General features: G+C 44.9%; 1 protein-coding gene across 2 annotated transcripts; it reads right to left on the bottom strand.

Moving 5' to 3' along the window:
• Positions 1–3965: 3965 nt before the first annotated feature.
• LOC119102602 (dynein light chain 4, axonemal) lies at positions 3966–8598 on the bottom strand. Of its 2 annotated transcripts, XM_037226040.1 has the most exons (5): positions 8580–8597; positions 7689–7770; positions 7039–7118; positions 6223–6306; positions 3966–4454 (listed from the first exon to the last, which is right to left on the bottom strand). In XM_037226040.1, the coding sequence occupies exons 3-5, from the start codon at positions 7108–7110 to the stop codon at positions 4290–4292; spliced, it is 321 nt and encodes a 106-aa protein (XP_037081935.1). In that variant the 5' UTR covers positions 7111–7118; positions 7689–7770; positions 8580–8597; the 3' UTR covers positions 3966–4289. The 2 variants fall into 2 exon arrangements, with proteins under 2 accessions (XP_037081935.1, XP_037081937.1); XM_037226042.1 differs by lacking the exon at positions 7689–7770 and having other exon boundaries at positions 8580–8598.
• Between the last annotated feature and the right edge of the window lie 1442 nt (positions 8599–10040).

Genomic DNA, 10040 nt, shown 5'->3' with positions numbered 1-10040 from the left:
CGTGACGGATCTGATCTTCATAAACGCCATCTGCCACGACCTTCGAAGGTTTCGTAGCGAACATTTCCGTCGTCTCAAGCCGCCTCCCCAATATCGTCCCATCCGTAGGAATGTCAGCAATCGATCGTGATACAATCAATGCAGCGTTATTCGAAACCGATCTTGAAAGCAGCACGCTGTCTCCTAAATCAAGTGAGAGGTGGTGAAGAGGAGGTGAGAGGATGTAAACATGACAATAGCCCGAGACTCAGGCGATAGAATGCTCCCGAATGTGACCCGCCGCAAGCTGGCGGATTTGCTCCCAAAATGTGACCCGCCTCAAACTGGCGGATTTCGTCGGTAAAGCCCTGAAGTTCGTCGGCATGCCGCTGGCCATGGCTTGGCTGTGCAGCTGCGTGATTCTGCTGAAGGTCCCCCGCGCAGTAGACATAGTCCACAGGCGCGTCACTGCGCACTTCGCAGCCGAGGGACATTATTCACGGGACATAAATGACACGATTAAAACAATAGCATGCACTCACACTGCCACACAGATGCGTTTTGCACACCTGAGCATATGTGGGTTGAGGTGTGCAGAAGGCGTTGCAAAACGGAATGGACAAACCTTCCAACTGTCATGCATGTTGCCTGATATGTCAATAATGAACGTCCCATATTAGCAACAAATTTTGAAAACACGAGCTAATGAATTGTTAGGTCATGTTATTAGTCTAAATACCACTAGGGAGTTAAACTGCATCACTGACAGGATTGTATGCGCAAATCAATTCTATTTATTTTAAGTCCAGATTACGCGGTCAACAGTTCATACCAGCGCTGGGTTTCTTCCTTCTTTTAACATTTTCATGTGCCATGTCGTGCATACGTATTTCCAGATCCTTGGGCGATTCTGGGCGCATGCAAGACGATGTTCTTCATTGCAAAGTTTATGGTCCTTTTGCGTGATTGTTGATTTTCGCAAACTGTGTATAAATTGCGAGTTAAGTCTTTCAAGATGTTGAAGCCCTGTGCATCATATGATAGCTATATATTTTAGTATATAAGCCATTATTGGCCGCCATAGTTTTACTGGGCCATACCGACTCTATACATATCTACTAGTACTGTAGTACAAGGCTATATATCTGTAGCGGTAATGCACGAGGCCATAAGTCCCAACCTTACAGACATTGGCCCCGGTTTTTCAACCATGTTTCTACCCCAGCCAGCTCTGCTCGACGTCCCACTCACGGCCATCTCGCGTCAGCTTTCAGATGTCTATTCGTGTTCGTATCCTCAGGCTATTTAGTGTCGTGTGCAGGCGGAATAATCACGTGGCTTTCCCGTCGGTCGGGAGGGTCGCATTACCAGAGGCGATACCAACGTCTCGATTGCCTGTTCCGGCATGGGTTGTCAGGATAAGTTTTACGCTGTTCTTGCAGACATCCGAGTTTCCATGCTTGAGTGGTATATGAAACTGGTGCTTTCACTGGCGCAGTTTTAATACATTTTGAATTTTTCCCCCATTCGCAGTTTACGCCCGTTAGAGGCCAAAATGGGCCGGACCAGTTTTTTTCCTGCAGTCGCGACCACCATCGTCTTCACAACCACCGGGCGCACCTCCCCCGGCGAAAATATGGCAGCGTTTGTGATTGGCCCAGCGGGCAAAGGCCTGTTGCCGAAAGGTTGGTTAGTTGAGTTTGAACCAGTGCGTCACATGGATCATGCGATACTCCGATTCCCTAAACCAAAGTGCACCTCGAAGAGAGCCGTATTGGCGAACGCCGTTGGGGAGAACTCAACGCCATGGTATAACACCTCGAATTTGCGGGATAGTAGCTTCATGTTCGCATATCTTCTCGTACAAACGGAGCGTTTCAGCCTTTCGTCACATCCATTACATAAACATTGAGTGAGACATGTGAGCGTGTTGCAAACATTATAAAACACGCACGTTGGAAAAGCAAGACACATGATGTTTGTTGCTTTCTTAGTGGTGAGCGGGAAGTCAGATAAGATTTCTCCAGCAGGGCCATCTACTTCAAATCGAACTTCTGAGCTAATCAGAAGGATTTTGAGAAACTAGTATCATTGATCAAACCGTGCGCGTCTGATATGACAATAAGTGACAGCACCAAGAAGGTGGAATGTTTTCCTATATATATATATATATATATATATATATATATATATATATATATATATATATACATGCGTGTGTGTATGTAGCAAAATAGCAAAAGTTTGTTTCGCTTTGTGTATGTTAACGCTTTGCTATGTGTATATTTATGTTTCGCTATGTGTATGTTAATGTTATCTGTCGTTTCGATAACGCCATGTTGCCGAAATATTAACGCAGCTATATCCCAGTTCTCCTGGTTTTTCTCCGAGGAATAAGGCTATTACTACTGTCTTATCTACGAAAATATATTAAGATTGATGTCCTTAAGATGTCTCGATGGTACTGTCGTGGTACTACCCAGTGTTTTTATTAGACGCAGCTTGTCCTGAGGTTTTACTGCAGCGGATTTTTGGAATATGCCCCAAAAGGTGGGACACTCCGTGTGAAAAAGCCCACGATAAGCCACTTTCTCAAAACCTGTGAGCTTCACACGACACGAACACAACCAACGGCAGCCTACAGCCTTGCACTGAACTCAATTCCTAACCATGCGGCGAACATCCAAAGCCACCTGTTTCAAATGACACGATGACGTAGAACCCCGCGTAGAAGTCAGCAGACTGATTGCTTTCGTTACAAGATGCTGAGGTCAGCAACAATAATTACGGCTAGAAATAAGGCAGTTATTTGTCATTTTATATTTTAAGCATGTGAAGTGAATCTTGGCTGAAAAATCTGTGAAAAGCACTGGTCCGAGGGGAATTAATCTAAATAAAAAGGGGAATAAAGGGGAATCGGTGACGTTGGCACTGGTGAAGCCTGCTTTGCAGCATACTTCTGCCATGTGTTAAAGGCTATCGTGATTTACGCTCCTGTTTGGGAACATGTTGTGCCTCAACTTGCTCATATGGCGAAACATCAATGTTTCGACATATGCTATACAAAAGCTCACGCTGGAAGCGCTAGCGAGTATAAACCAATACCAACCTTTGAGTTTCGTTTAACTGTGATGGTGTGTCGTAACTTTTATCTTTTTCTTGATCTGGTCCACAAATGCTCGCACGAGCCATTTTTGTCACCGATCATGTCCTGTGAATCGGCAGCTTTTTAACCAGCGTCAGGGAGCGCCAACGGAGCAGCAGGCATATTGTCACTTCCACGAAATTTCTCGAGTGGAATGAGGTGCACAGCTTCAATGAGGCAGTGCTTTGACAGATGAGACCTACGAGTTAGAAAAAAGTAGGCCGTGGAGCCCCAGAGCAACCAACTGGAGCTTATATCGCTGGAGTCTAGAGCGCGGACCCATTTGTCCTGCCAGAGCTTACTCCAGGCGAGGTATGCTTTTAAAATGCTGTGCTGGGCTTCACTAATCCACCCTCCCTTGGTCACACACAAAATCACATGAAAACGGCGCTATATGCATTAAGCATCGGTGTACGGGGTCCAGGAACCAATGTACCCACGTGCAGATGACGCGGAATTGCACCTTGCACCTTATACCTTATGGTATACAGGTCTCTCGTCTGGGCCGTAGCACAGGCCCATGTCTGAAAATAAGTCTCGCCACTGCACTGTCGTCGGTCTTTTACGTGAATGACAAATATTTCTTGGCAACAAATACCAATTAAAGCAAAAATTAGAAAATGTCGGTAAAAGATCTTCCGCGTTTTTCTCGAGAGCGCCACATCAATCGATCAAAGGTTTTAGAGGACGTTCTCCCTTCCGGACCGTCAGCCATGCATAATACAATGAGAGATGGCGCGCGACACGCTTTCTTCGACCAATGACTCCTTCTCCACTATGCCAGTGCGGTTGTGCTGGGGCAGAGAGAAGAGGCAAGATATGCTATTACCATCCAGCCCATCTTTATTTGTGAACAGTTCGCATCAATCATGCTGTGGACGGATGAAACGATATACGCTGCACTTTGTCAAGTTATAAACATTGGGCGTTGGAAAACGAACAAAGCTCAAAACGTAAACTAGGAACATCCAATATCACAGAACCACAGCGTCGTGAAAACAATGTGGCGAGGTCATTTGATAAAAGTCCGCTACGACATGCTCCGTTCCATGTTGAGCCATCTTCGCGGGAAAGAACGATCCACTGTCGATAAGTATGCATTATGCTCCCATAGCGCGCCAACATACGCTCATGAAATGACACACAGTCACACATGAAACTAGGTTCAGCTGCATTTCCACACGCAAATACCCATATTACCACCAAAGAACATGTACAGGAGGTTTTTGCATTCATGGGAGACTTCAAACCCGAACGCCTCGCCCACCACGGTGTGCCATGCGGGGCCGTACTTCTTGTCCATAGTTTCTTTGATCATCCGCGCAGCACTCTGAAAACACGGCAAACGTGTAGCGAACATAGAACACGGAGTAACATGCGCATTTTGTTCGGTAGAACGCTCCAGCTAAAATGATACACATGGAAATTCAGTGCAAGGCGATTTAAGGTGTGCGACACCCTCACTTTAAGACACGTAGAAGTGGAAGACAGTGCAAGACACATCCAGACCGCATGCATCCACTATCATATCAATACCGCAAGAAAGTGGTGTCCAGTCTGGTGTACCTCCACTGCCTTGGGGCCTGACACTAACCGCGGGCAAAATACTGGTGTCATTCAGGACGATAATAGGCGCATAGCACTCGGCCCATATTCGCATGGGTTAGTGACGCCGAAAAGCTATACGCTGGTTTTCAAATTTTCAAACGTCACTTCCGAAATTAATGTAATTACGTTGGACACGTAAAAAATCGTGGTATCATTTTCTTCTTCATAAGCTGTCTCTCTATTCTCAGTAGTTTCTCTTTACGTTGTAATAAGTCTACAGGGTTTGGGCAGCATGACAGGCCGAATAGGAGACTAGCACCACCTGGTAATGCTTTCTTATAGAGATATAGAAACAAAAAGCAAGAGTGATCATGGTTCAGGCAATAGACATTTGCTGAAGATGAAAAATGGATGTTTAAATCACAAGTAGTCAGCTTGTTCTAAACCATCTGCCATGACTTCGGAAGCGGCAATTCTTGCAATACAGTACACTAGGGATTGAGCCTATCGAATATTATAGTCCTGTTTTTCCTTCTAAGCAAAAGATAACGCTCCCAAAAACGGACTTCCACCTTGAAGAAATCCAGAACACCTGAATTATCGTCACGTTTGTTCTTTATATAAAAGCTATGGACTAACAGCACAACGCGTTTTTGAGTTGATTACGACCCAGGTGATGCGGCTTGGTCATAGACTCGCGTCCTATGGAGCTGGCTCGTATGATAACATCTTTAAGTGTAACTTCAGTAAATCGGTAAAAACATCGGTAAAATACGATCGGTAAATCGCAATAAAAAACAGAAGTCAACATCTCCCTCCCCGTTCTCACAAAACACGCAATATCCCAGCACTGCAACTTGTGCGCTTTGTCCTCCGTCGTAACACTGTGGACCAGCATGCTGCCAAACTGGAAACACCCAATGTGTTTCCCATTAGGGTTCATGCTATGGGCGAAGCTTTGCACACCTATCGCAATGCAGAGCTAACATCTGGCAACAAGATACATATTTCATATACGAGGGGAGGACGCCGTAGCATTCTGCCCATGCAATGGAGGAAACACCTTGCCATTGGCTCAAGTTTTTTAAGGGTTCCGTGCAGGCGGCTGCTTTCTAAATTTATTTAAGACTCTGTTAGGTGACCGATCTAATTCAAGTGCCAGTCGTCATTATAGTTTTACTCATGTGCTGTCATTATCCTGTTCATTTTCTGAGCCAACACATAGATGTCTCCCGAAATTACACCTCGTGCAACTCTACTCGACCTATCAAGCTTACCACGCAGCTCTCTCCACCCAACAATACGTTATATTTTATTTCTCCCTAAATCGCTTCTAATTCCAACCAGAATTGGAATCGGTTTCCTGATGGCTTACCACCTATCTCTTTTGCCATAGGCCTGATGCGGTAAAGCATCATCACATCCACCTTTATTCGGACGAAAGAAAGGGGGCAAATTAGAAGCACTGGCCTTGATTGCAGCTGAACGCGCCATTATATCACCGGGGTGAGGTTACAAGTTACACCATTAAGTGTAACATGGGTGAGTACCTCGTTGTTGGTGGAATACTTCTCGCATGCCGTGACGCACAGTTCCATCACTTCTCCGCGCATCTCTTCAGGCATATCCGATTGCTGAAGAAGAAGACAGGAGTCATCCTTTTGCATCAGTCATTCACCGTCTCGGTGATCAGTCTGTGTTACATTACATTCACGCAAAATCATGGCACAGTAAGCCGACTACAGCAGAAGATTGAAATAAGCCAATACCAGTTGCCACGGCAAAGCCGATGACGACGTAAATATTGCGGTCGTACGGCTCGTAAGTGTTTTGTCCTCCAGGGCACAGTATGTTGACGGCGCCACTGGATCCTCCCGCTTTTACTGACCGTAGCATCTCACGTTGATGGAATTTCACGCTTCAGAGCACTTGGGCAGTGCTTTAGAAGGCTTCGCAATCACCCACGGATACCAATGTTGCCAGGGTTACAGAACAAACACGTGGATTCCAAACTCCGCAATGTCGCAATGATGAAAACACCAATAAGAGCTCCCAAATAATTCATTTGAAATCCAAAAGGTTTCTCACGGGCATGGAGACCTTTTGCAACTGTGCCCTTACCACCATTGATAATGTAACTTGAGATTGCCTAACATATTACCTAGGATGATAGAGCATGAACAGGGAACAAGGTGCAAAATGAAGTACATGCCAGTACAGAAGTGAAAGGAAGGTGAATGGCCGCTGGAAGTAGCAGCTGCAAGCCCGGTGCCAGCTTGTAGGGGGTCCATAACTCAAGCTCTCCGAAAACTAAACCCCATCTTAATGTAGCAATACCAATGCTGTCAAGCATTGGGGCCACTTACCCGACAAAGTGGATAGGTATGGACAACTTTCTTCTCTCCTTCCTCTTTCTTAGCCTCGCCGTCATCTGCCATCTTCCGTTCTGTGAACGTGAACTGGGGTTGTTTAAGAATCCCAAGCTTGAAGAAGTGTCAAAGTGAATGCCACAATAAGACCATCATGACTTGATATCCACTGAAAGTCAGACTTATGCCAAAAGTCCATAACTGTGGAGCCATGCTTCTTGGACACATTTCCAAACTATGTTGACACTCTCTCTGTGTAAGGCACTAAGTCACTTAACCCAAAAATGCTACTAACAAAATTATCTAATCAGCCACTGTTAAAATGTCTTCCATATCACTGGGCATGTATGCTGTTCATTGCAAACATCTGTTCAATGTTGTACACAATGTTGTTTACTCCCCTTTTGGGCCAATTATGAGTGATAAAATTATAAAACGGGAGACAGGCCATCTGATCATGTCTTTTTTTGGTAAAACATCATGTGTTAAAGCAGCAAACAATGCATTTGACTTGTCCTCCAAAGTGAAAAATGAATAATGAAGACAAATTTTGTTTTTGGGTTTCAGCCAGAAAGCTGTATGCCATGCAATATTACTTCATTGCTATCCCTCAGAATCTTCCTCTCTCAACTGAAACTTTCACTGACCTGTCAGGTTTTCTACACCCTTAAACAGGTGAATAAGGATGGGTATGCTTGAACTTAGTTTTTAATCAGCATCCAGTCAAAACTGCAAACAAAAATGTGGTAACTTGAGCCAAATGAAATCAATGTGTGGCATAACACCATCCACAGGTGTGGCCATAAATACATCAGGCATTTTGATATAAAGGTATGGAAGCCTGCATCACATGGAAAGTAGCCCAGCTATAACATCAAATCACTAAGCCAAACAACATGTTCATTACTTTGAAAAGCTGAGAAGGTGGTAAACATTTGCCCCAAGCATTGAGTTTAAGCATGATGTTCAGCCACCACAAGCAACACATCTATCAGCTTGTATGATGTAATACCCCAAACCCCAGTCTGAAAAAATCAATCCCCTGAACTGTAGGCCCATGCACCACTGATACACTTAATCCCTCACTTCTGTGAGCTGTTCATGCCACACCCAATTGCACACAGTCTTTGATGATTTTTCAGTGGGAAGTGTCTTGGAATTATCCTTGACTACAATCATTCTTGCAACATCATAATTCCTTGAAATATTGGCCCTCCATGCACTAACATTGGCGGCAACTGGGAGCCCAACTCTGAACACTATACTATGGCACACATACCCTAAATTATTTTCAGTGATGCTGCTGCTATGCTGGATATGCTTGCAGTAGTGTGTTAGATTAGCTGTAAGATTAGCTGTCTTTCCAAAGCCTGCATCGCAAGAACAACTGAAAAATGAGGGCTACGCCCTCACCACTGTTCCACTTCCACTGGGCAATACGCAATCCTGCTGAGGGGAACCTCACAAGAGATCGTGCATTGTCCCGCACTTCTCATGGCCATATTTCACACATTTCAAGCCAGTTACTGCCCTCTTACAATGCTACAACCGGAATTAAATTCATGCTACGATGGCCCTTACTCACAATAACAGGCACCCTCGGCCACAAGACCACGGCGGCTGCAACTGCCGGCAGCCAACGACCGATTTGTATTGTTTGCGCCACTATGGTAACAGTCACCGCATTTGGTGCCTTCTAAAATACTACTTTGAAGCCTTTCATGCATCTATCCAACGCGCTCAAGCGTGGTTCAATTTGACTCCCCGAAGGTTTTTCCGGAATGGAATCCAAACGGCGCGGTGCAGCTACACCAAATTTCGCAAACAGTAGACAAGTGAATATCAGATCATTTGATGTCAAAAAATTAGATGCACCTTGCAAGGTCCCTGACATATACTAGGTCAACGTCAGGCCATGGATTCAGCGACGATAATTTCTAGGGAATCATTCAATTTGGCGCAACAACGGAGTGTTAAACACAGCCATACATCTCTGTGATAGTTTCTTAGGCCACACAACAATTGAATGGACAAATTATATTGACCTAGGGTCAGGTATAAAGGTCAGACCAAAGTAAAAATCAACCCGTTGTATAACTCTAGCGCTTGCTGCATGCGGTAGTTTCTGGTGCGTACTTCGAATTTGTTGACTACAGGAACCGCATTACACATATTTCATGGCCTTCCGAAAGGTCAAAATAGGTCACTGACCAAAATTGATGGAGGTCAACATTTTGTTTTCAGGAACAGACCGCCTAGCCTAATATCTTTGACCCTATTCACATGGAGAGCTCAAAGCAGTCTTGTGTGATTCTGCTCGCCATGACCTTTGAAAGGTCAAGCAAGGTCACCGGCCTTAGCTCAGCATCAGTGACTTTTTGCTTAAAACAAATATCTAGGTTCTGGGGCACTTTCGACACCAGCCGAGAGTTTGCCCTGTTTGACCTGAAGCTACGAACCTAGGAGCCTAAAATTTGACGCAAGTGAATTCACGTACGATCAAATAATCACTGTGAATTTTGTGTCTCTAGCTCTTTCAGTTTTTGATTGCTCAGGGTGGAGGCCTTCAAATCGACCCCCACCCGAGCGAGCATCCAAGTGGGCGCATGTAAAACTCAGCGGTTTCTTTCGAACCGTCTCGAAAATGAGAGCTATCCTTCGTCAAAGGAAGATTTTGTCGGCCCTTGCGATATTCGTAACCTCACACTGTTATCTTCATGTGAAAAACCGAATACAACACTTCATGGATATACAGATATAGAGATAACAAAGCAGCAGTGCAAACTACTGAGCCCCTGGACCGATTTCCTCGAAACCTCTACCAATATATAATGCAGCTACTATTTCATCTGTCATTTTGACACTGGTGGCCTCTGGTCACCAACTTCCCCTTAAAAAAAACGCTTAAGCCACGTCGGGCCATTGCAGTACAGAGCCGTTCATAACTTACCTTACATATACACCGACCAGGGGCGGCATCTGACAGAACAAAAGCCAGT

The sequence above is a fragment of the Pollicipes pollicipes genome, unplaced genomic scaffold (assembly GCF_011947565.3).
Source record: "Pollicipes pollicipes isolate AB1234 unplaced genomic scaffold, Ppol_2.1 Scaffold_5724;HRSCAF=6776_pilon_pilon_pilon, whole genome shotgun sequence".
In the NCBI taxonomy this organism is placed as follows: Eukaryota; Metazoa; Arthropoda; class Thecostraca; order Pollicipedomorpha; family Pollicipedidae; genus Pollicipes; species Pollicipes pollicipes.
This window is presented reverse-complemented; position numbering and strand designations above follow the sequence as displayed.